General features: G+C 42.7%; 1 protein-coding gene across 2 annotated transcripts in view; it reads right to left on the bottom strand.

The window, feature by feature from the left end:
- The window catches only part of LOC311106845 (glutamate receptor ionotropic, kainate 2-like), a gene marked incomplete at both ends in the record, with an annotated part of 181,172 nt that extends 173,407 nt beyond the window's left edge, over nt 1-7,765 (bottom strand). For both annotated transcript variants that reach the window (XM_084149215.1, XM_084149216.1), the window contains one exon: nt 7,645-7,765. In XM_084149215.1, coding sequence (XP_084005341.1) covers nt 7,645-7,765 — 121 coding nt within the window. The remainder of the gene's footprint in view (nt 1-7,644) is intronic.
- Between the last annotated feature and the right edge of the window lie 4,668 nt (nt 7,766-12,433).

The following is a 12,433-nucleotide window of genomic DNA, read 5'->3' as shown; positions in this document are numbered from 1 at the left end:
CTACACTGTGTGCGTGCATGTGTGCATGTGTGCATGTGTGCATGTGTGCATGTGTGCTGAATTTGGCATATGCCTTTATCGAAAGCAACAAAAAAAACTGTCAAGGTTTGACAAATGTTCTGTTTATTTGGCACATTAGGGATTCATAAAACATGCTTTTATCCAAAGCAACGTGCAGAACTATCAGCATGAGAGACACATATACAAATGTAAATGAAATAAAATGTAAATGTGTGTGTGTGTGTGTGTGTGTGTGTGTGTGTGTGTGTGTGTGTGAGTGCGTGTGCGTGTGCATGTGCGTGTGTGTGTGTGTGTGTGTGTGAGTGTAGGTAGTGGGGCAGTGGAGGGACACAGCACCTCAGGACAACTGACCTCTCTGTACACAGACTCCACCAGGAGGACTAGCCAGGCAGGAAATGATGAACAAGCAGATATAGTGATAGAGTTGAGGCAAGGAAATTTTATTATTGGTTCTGGTTTTCTCATTCGATTTCTCTCTCTTGCTCTCTCTCTCCATATCTATTGAAAACAGCAGAGAAAACACCATCTCATATCAGCTCTGTTTTTGATCCTAGCTCCTCAAGATTCTTTATGAAATAGGGATATCCTCCACAACCAGACATTAATATTGCACTCTTACACAGTATGAGCAACAGAACTATGGCAATTAAAACACCATAAATATAAAACTACGAGAATATATTTTCTGAAAATAGTCTCAAGGGAAATAACAAACGGTTTCACATAGTCTAACTTTTTCAATGTTGCCTCAAAATTATGAAATATTAACAGGGCCTGCTCGCGGCCGAGACAAGTCGCTGTTCATGGTGCTGAACCGGGCGTTCCCGCTTGTAGCTGTTCCAGCGGCACAGTATGCCCTGTGGCGCATTTGCGCTCTGACCCCGTCCATAAGGAAAATGTCCTGTCGGTCTGATGCTGCAGGGCCGAAATCCGAACGAGCATGCCGCTTAGCCCTGAGCAAGAGATCTCAAGGATGGCCATGAATCACCCGCGTAGCCGGAGATGTACAGTAGGGAAAAAAAGTATTTAGTCAGCCACCAATTGTGCAAGTTCTCCCACTTATAAAGATGAGAGAGGCCTGTAATTTTCATCATAGGTACACGTCAACTATGACAGACAAATTGAGAGAGAAAATATCCAGAAAATCACATTGTAGGATTTTTAATGAATTTATTTGCAAATTATGGTGGAAAATAAGTATTTGGTCACCTACAAACAAGCAAGATTTCTGGCTCTCACAGACCTGTAACTTCTTCTTTAAGAGGCTCCTCTGTCCTCCACTCGTTACCTGTATTAATGGCACCTGTTTGAACTTGTTATCAGTATAAAAGACACCTGTCCACAACCTCAAACAGTCACACTCCAAACTCCACTATGGCCAAGACCAAAGAGCTGTCAAAGGACACCAGAAACAAAATTGTAGACCTGCACCAGGCTGGGAAGACTGAATCTGCAATAGCTTGATTTGAAGAAATCAACTGTGGGAGCAATTATTAGGAAATGGAAGACATACAAGACCACTGATAATCTCCCTTGATCTGGGGCTCCACGCAAGATCTCACCCCGTGGGGTCAAAATGATCACAAGAACGGTGAGCAAAAATCCCAGAACCACCCGGGGGGACCTAGTGAATGACCTGCAGAGAGCTGGGACCAAAGTAACAAAGCCTACCATCAGTAACACACTACGCCGCCAGGGACTCAAATCCTGCAGTGCCAGACGTGTCCCCCTGCTTAAGCCAGTACATGTCCAGGCCTGTCTGAAGTTTGATAGAGTGCATTTGGATGATCCAGAAGAGGATTGGGAGAATGTCATATGGTCAGATGAAACCAAAATAGAACTTTTTGGTAAAAAACTCAACTCGTCGTGTTTGGAGGACAAAGAATGCTGAGTTGCATCCAAAGAACACCATACCTACTGTGAAGTATGGGGGTGGAAACATCATGCTTTGGGGCTGTTTTTCTGCAAAGGGACCAGGACCACTGATCCGTGTAAAGGAAAGAATGAATGGGGCCATGTATCGTGAGATTTTGAGTGAAAACCTCCTTCCATCAGCAAGGGCATTGAAGATGAAACGTGGCTGGGTCTTTCAGCATGACAATGATCCCAAACACACCGCCCGGGCAACGAAGGAGTGGCTTCGTAAGAAGCATTTCAAGGTCCCGGAGTGGCCTAGTCAGTCTCCAGATCTCAACCCCATAGAAAATCTTTGGAGGGAGTTGAAAGTCCGTGTTGCCCAGCGACAGCCCCAAAACATCACTGCTCTAGAGGAGATCTGCATGGAGGAATGGGCCAAAATACCAGCAACAGTGTGTGAAAACCTTGTGAAGACTTACAGAAAACGTTTGACCTGTGTCATTGCCAACAAAGGGTATATAACAAAGTATTGAGAAACTTTTGTTATTGACCAAATACTTATTTTCCACCATAATTTGCAAATAAATTCATTAATAATCCTACAATGTGATTTTCTGGATTTTTTTTCCTCATTTTGTCTGTCATAGTTGACGTGTACCTATGATGAAAATTACAGGCCTCTCTCATATTTTTAAGTGGGAGAACTTGCACAGTTGGTGGCTGACTAAATAATTTTTTTCCCCACTGTATCTCCTGCGTATCTCTCCCAAGCTATTGATGCAAGCAACCACGTGCGCTGCCTGCAGAGCCAGCCTCCCTGTCAGACAACGTGCGAGACTGGAAATCGGTGAGCGCGCAAGGACATGTAGGAGAAAGCTGCAGCAGTAACACAAGCACATCCCGTTGCCATAGTGGCGCCTTGTGCAGAGGCGGGCTGACTTTTAAAAAGGAGCCTCAGGGGGGATTGAGATTGTCAGAGGGTTTTGTCAACATAAAATGACATACACTTTGAGGAACGGCATCACTCGAAGACGGTCTCGCAACCATGCAACCAATGACTGACAAGACATTGGCTATTTAGGCCTATATATGTTATCAAATTATGCTAGGCAACCTTTTCAATTAATGAATCAAAAACTAGCGCCCCATGAGTGATTGATTGAGCCCTGACTCCCGGGCAATGTTTACATTTACTGCAGAGGACATGTTGGGGTGTCAGCAGTTTAAAAGGGGATAGAGATAGTGAAGCCTCCTGTGTGTTGGGAGATAGTGTCTGTGTAGGAGTAGGTTACTAGACTACCTTAGAACCACTAATGCTCATTATTGGTCTGATGGGAATTTCAAAATGAGCTCATCTTATAGGACTAATACATCCTCCAGAATAGAGGTTTACTGCAAGTCAAGCAACATTATAATGTTAATGCCAATCATGTCACAATGCACTTTTACCAGTTGAATGTAGACACGAATATAATACTTTTTTCTATTAAAATAAATCTGAAATATTTTATTAGAATATGCAGATGAAGAAATACCTCATAAAATATGTAAAATGCATTCTTAGCGAAAAAACAATTTTTAAATAACAAAATGTTATGTAGAATACATTTTTTTACAACATATCAACAATTCCCTCTGGGCAACTCCAGAGAATATTTCTAAGAATAACCACAAATAATTTGGTGAATGCAGATGCTTCTGAAGCTGAGAAAAATGAGTTGGCGTGTGGGAATAGCCTGACTTTCCGGAAATGGATGTTAAAGACAAGTACACTGAAATTAGACTACCAAACACTTATTTAGACCCAATCACCATCTCTTCAATGTAAGTTACTAAATATAGTCCAGTTTGTAACATTCTCTATGAAATTGGCTTTTTTACATTATGTGTAATTCAAGCTTTGAAATGATAGATGTATCTCAATTTTAAAGTGGTTAAAATTCATTTAAAAAACATGTATAAAGGTAGTATGATAAACAAAATAAAATATTTTACTTTTTATCTTTTATATATATAATATTAATGGACCAAAATACCAGCAAATCTCAAAATGGATAGGTAGATACAAAATGTCATTTCAGCCTGTGGTACCTTGCCTTAAGGGAACCCCAAAGCAATTGATAGCTGTTATAAACAATGATTCTGGAGCTTTTGGTAGCTTAGTTGCTGTGTTCATTTAGCCTATACTTTAATTGAATTGTATGATTTGATTTGGTGCTATGCCTCAAGCTGTTGCATATATATATGGACTATTTGGATTAAACAAGTTCACATTTTAGTGATTTAGCAGACGCTCTTATCCAGAGCGACTTACAGTTAGCGAGTACATACATTTTCATACTGGCCCCCCGTGGGAAACGAACCCACAACCCTGACAAAGTTAGCAAAATAAGGGAACCCAACCATTCATCTCATGTTATTCTACCAACGCTCTCTGGTTCTCAGTGAAAGGGGCACTAATACACACCATTCAGGGAATATGCTTGTTTGTTTGATCGTGGTGTAATATCCATTGCTCGTGTTTCTTGGCCCAAGCAGGTTTCTTCTTATTATTGGTGTCCTTTAGTAGAGGTTTCTTTGCAGCAATTCGACCATGAAGGCCTGATTCACACAGTCCCATCTGAACAGTTGATTTTGAGATGTGTCTGTTACTTGAACTCTGTGAAGCATTTATTTGGGCTGCAATTTCTGAGGCTTGTAACTCTAATGAACTTATCCTCTGCAGCAGAGGTAACTCTGGGTCTTCCATTGGCGGTCCTCATAAGAGCTAGTTTCATCACAGTGCTTGATGGTTTTTGCGACTGCACTTGAAGAAACGTTCAAAGTTCTTGAAATGTTCCGTATTGACTGACCTTCATGTCTTAAAGTAATGATGGACTGTCGTTTCTCTTTGTTTATTTGAGCTGTTCTTGCCATAATATGGACTTGGTCTTTTACCAAATAGGGCTATCTTCTGTATACCCCCCTACCTTGTCACAACACAACTGATTGGCTCAAACGCATTAAGAAGGAAAGACATTTCACAAATTAACTTTTAAGTAGGTACGCCTGTTATTTAAAATGCATTCCAGGTGACTACCTCATGAAGCTGGTTAAGATAATGCCAAGAGTGTGCAAAGCTGTCATCAAGGCAAAGGGTGGCTATTTGAAGAATCTCAAATATACAGTGGGGGAAAAAAGTATTTAGTCAGCCACCAATTGTGAAAGTTCTCCCACTTAAAAAGATGAGAGAGGCCTGTAATTTTCATCATAGGTACACGTCAACTATGACAGACAAATTGAGAGAGAAAATATCCAGAAAATCACATTGTAGGATTTTTAATGAATTTATTTGCAAATTATGGTGGAAAATAAGTATTTGGTCACCTACAAACAAGAAAGATTTCTGGCTCTCACAGACCTGTAACTTCTTCTTTAAGAGGCTCCTCTGTCCTCCACTCGTTACCTGTATTAATGGCACCTGTTTGAACTTGTTATCAGTATAAAAGACACCTGTCCACAACCTCAAACAGTCACACTCCAAACTCCACTATGGCCAAGACCAAATAGCTGTCAAAGGACACCAGAAACAAAATTGTAGACCTGCACCAGGCTGGGAAGACTGAATCTGCAATAGGTAAGCAGCTTGGTTTGAATAAATCAACTGTGGGAGCAATTATTAGGAAATGGAAGACATACAAGACCACTGATAATCTCCCTCGATCTGGGGCTCCACGCAATATCTCACCCTGTGGGGTCAAAATGATCACAAGAACGGTGAGCAAAAATCCCAGAACCACACGGGGGGACCTAGTGAATGACCTGCAGAGAGCTGGGACCAAAGTAACAAAGCCTACCATCAGTAACACACTACGCCGCCAGGGATTCAAATCCTGCAGTGCCAGACGTGTCCCCCTGCTTAAGCCAGTACATGTCCAGGCCCGTCTGAAGTTTGCTAGAGTGCATTTGGATGATCCAGAAGAGGATTGGGAGAATGTCATATGGTCAGATGAAACCAAAATAGAACTTTTTGGTAAAAACTCAACTCGTCGTGTTTGGAGGACAAAGAATGCTGAGTTGCATCCAAAGACCACCATACCTACTGTGAAGCATGGGGGTGGAAACATCATGCTTTGGGGCTGTTTTTCTGCAAAGGGACCAGGACGACTGATCCGTGTAAAGGAAATAATTAATGGGGCCATGTATCGTGAGATTCTGAGTGAAAACCTCCTTCCATCAGCAAGGGCATTGAAGATGAAACGTGGCTGGGTCTTTCAGCATGACAATGATCCCAAACACACCGCCCGGGCAACGAAGGAGTGGCTTCGTAAGAAGCATTTCAAGGACCTGGAGTGGCCTAGCCAGTCTCCAGATCTCAACCCCATAGAAAATCTTTGGAGGGAGTTGAAGGTCCGTGTTGCCCAGCGACAGCCCCAAAACATCACTGCTCTAGAGGAGATCTGCATGGAGGAATGGGCCAAAAGACCAGCAACAGTGTGTGAAAACCTTGTGAAGACTTACAGAAAAAGTTTGACCTGTGTCATTGCCAACAAAGGATATATAACAAAGTATTGAGAAACTTTTGTTATTGACCAAATACTTATTTTCCACCATAATTTGCAAATAAATTCATAAATAATTAAGTGGGAGAACTTGCACAATTGGTGGCTGACTAAATACTTTTTTTCCCCACTGTATTTGTTTAACACTTTTTTGATTACTACATGATTCCATATGTGTTATTTCATAGTTTTGATGTCTTCACTATTATTCTACAACGTAAAAAATAGTAAAAATAAAGAAAGACCCTTGAATGAGTAGGTGTGTCCAAACTTTTGACTGGTACTGTACATAAAAAGCAAACAGGGCCATTCCCTGAACCATTGAATGATATTAATTGATAGCCTACACTGTAATGGAAAACTGTAATTTATATGGTAATTTTAGGTATTTCTAACACTAAAAAATAACTCTGAAACATTTTACAGCAGCATACTGTAAATTATGGTGCATTGTGGGAAAATGTCTGTATTTCGAATGGTACTGTAATTCCACCCCACAGAATACAGTACCATATACTGTATCTTTCGAGCGCCAAAAACCTTTTGACAGCTAGTGGCTGAATGTTTTTGTTGTTTCGGTCTCATTAACATATGTTGAGGTGTGATTGTAAGAGGCTATATTTCTTGCACCCGTGGGGGGGGGGGGAATGCTATACAAATGTAACTCCTATGTGGTTATAGTGCCCCATCAATTTAAAATGGATAAGGGACAGATTGGAGTGGCAGCTAGTCTTAAACCTTAAATTGTTGAGCATTTTGCCATGTCCTTTTGTCTGATTTGTCCTGTAGTTGCTGCCAGTTTGGAAGCCTTTGTTAAGGCCTCTAGAAGTGCAAGTGGTATAAAACACCAAATATTCAACAATATGCTGTAATGTGTAAACAGTTAGCAGCCAACCTGCTTGCACAAACCCCTTGTAATTACAGTAAAATACTGAGAAATACAAACCCATCCCCTAAATGAATTTAATTCATTCCGATAACAGTAGCATTTACTTTTTTTGACAGTATAATACAGTACATTTTAGTTCTGTGCGTCATTACATAGTAAGCTTATTTGCTTGATACCATATTTATTGTACAGTAGGTGTACTGTAATATTAAATACAGAATTTTACTTGCCACCGAACTGCCTGTAAATTACTGTCAAATTCATGGTAACCCCTTTACAGTGTACAATGAGAGGTTCACAAATAGTTGTCTCCTCTACAAACAAGAAGTATCTTACCAAATCTTAAAACGTGTGGCATCCCGCGAGAGTATCCAAGAAACAGCAGCAGAAGCAGGAGAAACTGCCTGAGATTGAACCTGAAAACCAGACTAGTTATCAACAGGGGGGTAATCTTCATGTTGTTTGTAAAATGCACAGTGGTGATCCCCCGTACGCTTTTGATTCCCCCGGAACCGGAATTTGGTCTACGGTCGATCGGCAGGGTGACGGCAGCACACTAGCAGGATCACAGCAGGGTCACTCGCGCTTCCCCTAAACCCATGACTCCCTACTTCACTAAGCCAAGAAACGATCCTCCGGTTCACGAGACGGCGGGACATCCATGTCTTGCATGGACTGGTGCCTGGCTGAGGTGAGACACGGGGAGTCGGATGTCCACACCGGAGGAGTGTCGGTATGGGAGCAGAGAAGGGCGCCAAGCAGAGCGGAATCGCGATAGCAGCCTATGATGCACTTTGGGTTGCATACGCTCCTATTATACTGCACTGCTGCACAGCCTCTGACGTTGAGCCAAGGTTAGTTCGAGCGCGCACCAGATAGAGAGAGCCTACAGAAGAGGAAGTGGAGAGAGAGAGAGAGAGAGAGAGAGAGAGAGAGAGAGAGAGAGAGAGAGAGAGAGAGAGAGAGAGAGAGAGAGAATGTTTGTGTGCGTGCGTGCGCGCGTGAAAGAGAGATATAGTCAAAGGTTCCGCCGACAACAGTGTGCCACGGATCCTTATCTGCATCCCAAAGGAGCTGCTATTTTACAACAGCATGATTTCCTTCGGCTAATGCCATCCGCCCACCCGTTTCAATTATGTAACGCTTGTGCTGTGCGTTTTTACATCGCACTGCAAGTAGCCTATCCACACAAACCAAGACTGTTCCACCAGATCTTAATCAGTGTAATGATGTGTCTGCGAGACGTTACCGGTGGATTTTGCGACTCCACAACAGCTTACCCATTCATAAAAATAATTGCATTGCTGTGTTTTAGCCTATTCATATTCTGGAGAGTAACAGTTCCACATACACCATCACCTTTTACAATGAGTACCCTCATTTCACTCACTGATTGCCCCAATTTGCGACAAAATCAATTGGACCGTCATGCATTCTATGTCTATTTTTCATCAGTAAATGAAAGTGATGAAATTCAATAATAAACGTGATACTTTTAAAACACAAGCAGTTGAGCATCGGTATTTGCAGAGAAAAACGCTAGCGGCCCCTTGACTAGTCATTTCAGTCACCACTCGCTATTCCTCTGCAAATTTCAGCACCATGGACAGCCCGCACTGAACAAGGTTTGGTGGCGGGCTCTGTTAACAAGGTCAATCCGACGTCTGCATTGGCCGTGCAGCATTTAAGGTGATATGGCCTCTGCAGAAGTCAGGACATTCATACTTCTTGTGATTCGCGGAGCAGCGCAGAGCTGTTGTGAAGGAAGTTGTCAAGGAAGTGAGTTTGTGTTCATACAGGACCTCCCGCCCTCAACTACGGTCAACCAATCATGTCAATGCGGAGGTATACGGAGTCCACCGCATTGTTACAAACTTTGAGAGGCACATGGCGATGCGGTATAGAGCTCAATTTGGCCTCTTCCTGCCTCCGGAGGCTCCGCGATTGCGTCACACCATCCATATGGCTCCTCCGACCACATTGTTTGATCAAGCATACATTTGCTCTTAGGAGGTTAGTGCTCCACGGCCAGTCAAGCTCTTCATTAGGCAAAATCAACTACCATTTTGTAATGTGTTTAACCTTCAACTCTTCAGAAATGTGGTTGTCTGTTGGACAAGCCATGAGTGTAAAAAAAGAAGAAGCTTTTATTCAATGAATTGAGTAAGAGACTAAATTGTATGTTTAGAACACATTCCGAGACGAGGCTATTATGATTGTTCACTATTAGTGTAACTACATTTGCTTTCAAGGAATGTGGCAATTTTCTGAACATTGGGCTGTATCATCTGAACAATGCACTCTAAGATCAAAACATATTTTCCATCTAGGCTTCAGAATCCAATCAATAAAAACTGCTTCCAAGTTTGTATTATGAAACATGCCACGCAGATTTACAGCATATGAAACTATTGTTGGCCTACTGTTGCCATTGCTGACATTTGATGAAAAAACAAATAGGCCTTTTAACCAAATGCTGAATAATTGTATCTTTCATTGTACAAACCTGAGAGGGGAAGACTTGAGAGAATTGTGAGAGTTGAAATTGGCAGAGAGGAGCAAGTACGTAACACAGCTATCGACATTATGTTGCCGGTGGCACGAATATTTAACCTATATGCACATAACTTCACTTTAGACTTAAAAGCCTTCACTCGTGTGTATTAACCATGTCACAACCGACTCCATCACTAGAAAGCCAAAGCCTTAAGCACTAACTGCATAAAGAGATATCTCCCTGACAACCGATTACAATCTGTGTAGATATAGAAATGCAATAATTGCTAAGCGTTAATGGTTTGCTGTGTATTTCAAGTATCACGTTTCTATGTGAGTACTCCAACTGCAGTTAAAACGGTTGCAGCTCAATCCGCATGGAGTGTACGCGCAAAGGTTATCCAATTTTACAGTGCGCGCATTATCAGCGCCCGGGCCCTGCAAGTGTGCGATTCCGATTTAGCCAGGGCTGATCATGAATCCGCGGTAGGTACAGCAAATAGGCCCTGCTACGAACGAGTGGAGTGGCGATGAGAGGGATCTAATCTTCACCACCGAATGGATGGAGATATGAAATAACTCTTTGATCCTTCCCCCACCCTCCACCATAGCCCCAACCCACGGGATGAACAGTGTCATTGTATGTGGTCTCAAGTGTGAAGGAGTGAATGACTGGCCTGTGTGAGAAAGAGAGATAGAGAGAGAAAGCGACTGTGTGTGTGCGTGTGTGCGTGTGCGACTGTGTGTGTGAAAGAGTGTGTGTGCGTGCGCGCGTGTGAGCGTGCACGTGTTTCCTTGAAACAGCAGCCAAGGTGCAACAAGTGTGGGTTAATCAGATGCAAATCTAATTACATCAACCAAGGCATTTCTTCTTTACCCTTGAGCATTGGGAAAGTCAATGGGTCTCTATTCAAACATATTCCGAATATATAAACGCCTAGATAGTACAAATGTTTTGGCAAAGACACACGATCGTAAGCTAAGCACTTACACAAAACCAAAAGAAAACCAAAAGATGGATAAAGTGGGTAGTAGTGTCAACGTTCATACGACACTGGGTTTGGAATGTGCCTTGGGTTGCGTGGATCTACACAGACACTCTGACTGCGATGTTAGAATATCAAACACACAGAAGCACTCACCATCCCACCATCTGTTCTACTAGCATAATTATGTAGAAAAGCAGGGTTTCGCTAAACCAGCCGAGCCTCGCACCCACACATCGTGAAAGGAATGCTTACTGAGCCGAGGTAAGACGACATCGACTGAGAGAAAATTATACTAAAACCGCGACTGATAAATCACCTCTGGTGAAACAGTGTCCTCTGTCATGTAATGGAGGTACTTCAGGTAGGTAGTCATAAAAGCAGATTGGGATCATCATCTGTAGATGAATGTCTGTGCAATGTGCATCCATCCAGCTAGTGTAGTAGGATTGATGGTGGGATTAAGGTTGGGGTATAGAGTTTATGGAGTAGAGTTACAGTGGGGAGAACAAGTATTTGATACACTGCCGATTTTGCAGGTTTTCCTACTTACAAAGCATGTAGAAGTCTGTAATTTGTATCATAGGTACACTTCAACTGTGAGAGACGGAATGTAAAACAAAAATCCAGAAAATCACATTGTATGATTTTTAAGTAATTAATTTGCATTTTATTGCATGACATAAGTATTTGATGACCTACCAACCAGTAAGAATTCCGGCTCTCACAGACCTGTTAAATTTTCTTTAAGAAGCCCTCCTGTATTAACTGCACCTGTTTGAACTTGTTACCTGTATAAAAGACACCTGTCCACACACTCAATCAAACAGACTCCAACCTCTCCACAATGGCCAAGACCAGAGAGCTGTGTTAAGGACATCAGGGATACAATTGTAGACCTGCACAGGGATGGGATGGGCTACAGGACATTAGGCAAGCAGCTTGGTGAGAAGGCAACAACTGTTGGCGGAATTATTAGAAAATGGAAGAAGTTCAAGATGACGGTCAATCACCCTCGGTCTGGGGCTCCATGCAAGATCTCACCTCGTGGGGCATCAATGATCATGAGGAAGGTGAGGGATCAGCCCAGAACTACACGGCAGGACCTGGTCAATGACCTGAAGAGAGCTGGGACCACAGTCTCAAAGAAAACCATTAGTAACACACTACGCCGTCATGGATTAAAATCCTGCAGTGCACGCAAGGTCCCCCTGCTCAAGCCAGCGCATGTCCAGGCCCGTCTGAAGTTTGCCAATGACCATCTGGATGATCCAGAGGAGGAATGGGAGAAGGTCATGTGGTCTGATGAGACAGAAATAGAGCTTTTTGGTCTAAACTCCACTCGCCGTGTTTGGAGGAAGAAGAAGGATGAGTACAACCCCAATAACACCATCCCAACCGTGAAGCATGGAGGTGGAAACATCATTCTTTGGGGATGCTTTTCTGCAAAGGGGACAGGACGACTGCACCGTATTGAGGGGAGGATGGATGGGGCCATGTATCGCGAGATCTTGGCCAACAACCTCCTTCCCTCAGTAAGAGCATTGAAGATGGGTCATGGCTGGGTCTTCCAGCATGACAATGACCCAAAACACACAGCCAGGGCAACTAAGGAGTGGCTCCTTAAGAAGCATCTCAAGGTC

Source organism: Coregonus lavaretus (genome assembly GCF_964263955.1).
Source record: "Coregonus lavaretus genome assembly, chromosome: 31".
In the NCBI taxonomy this organism is placed as follows: Eukaryota; Metazoa; Chordata; class Actinopteri; order Salmoniformes; family Salmonidae; genus Coregonus; species Coregonus lavaretus.
Note: the sequence above shows the minus strand (reverse complement) of the source record. Positions and strands in the feature narration are given on the sequence as shown.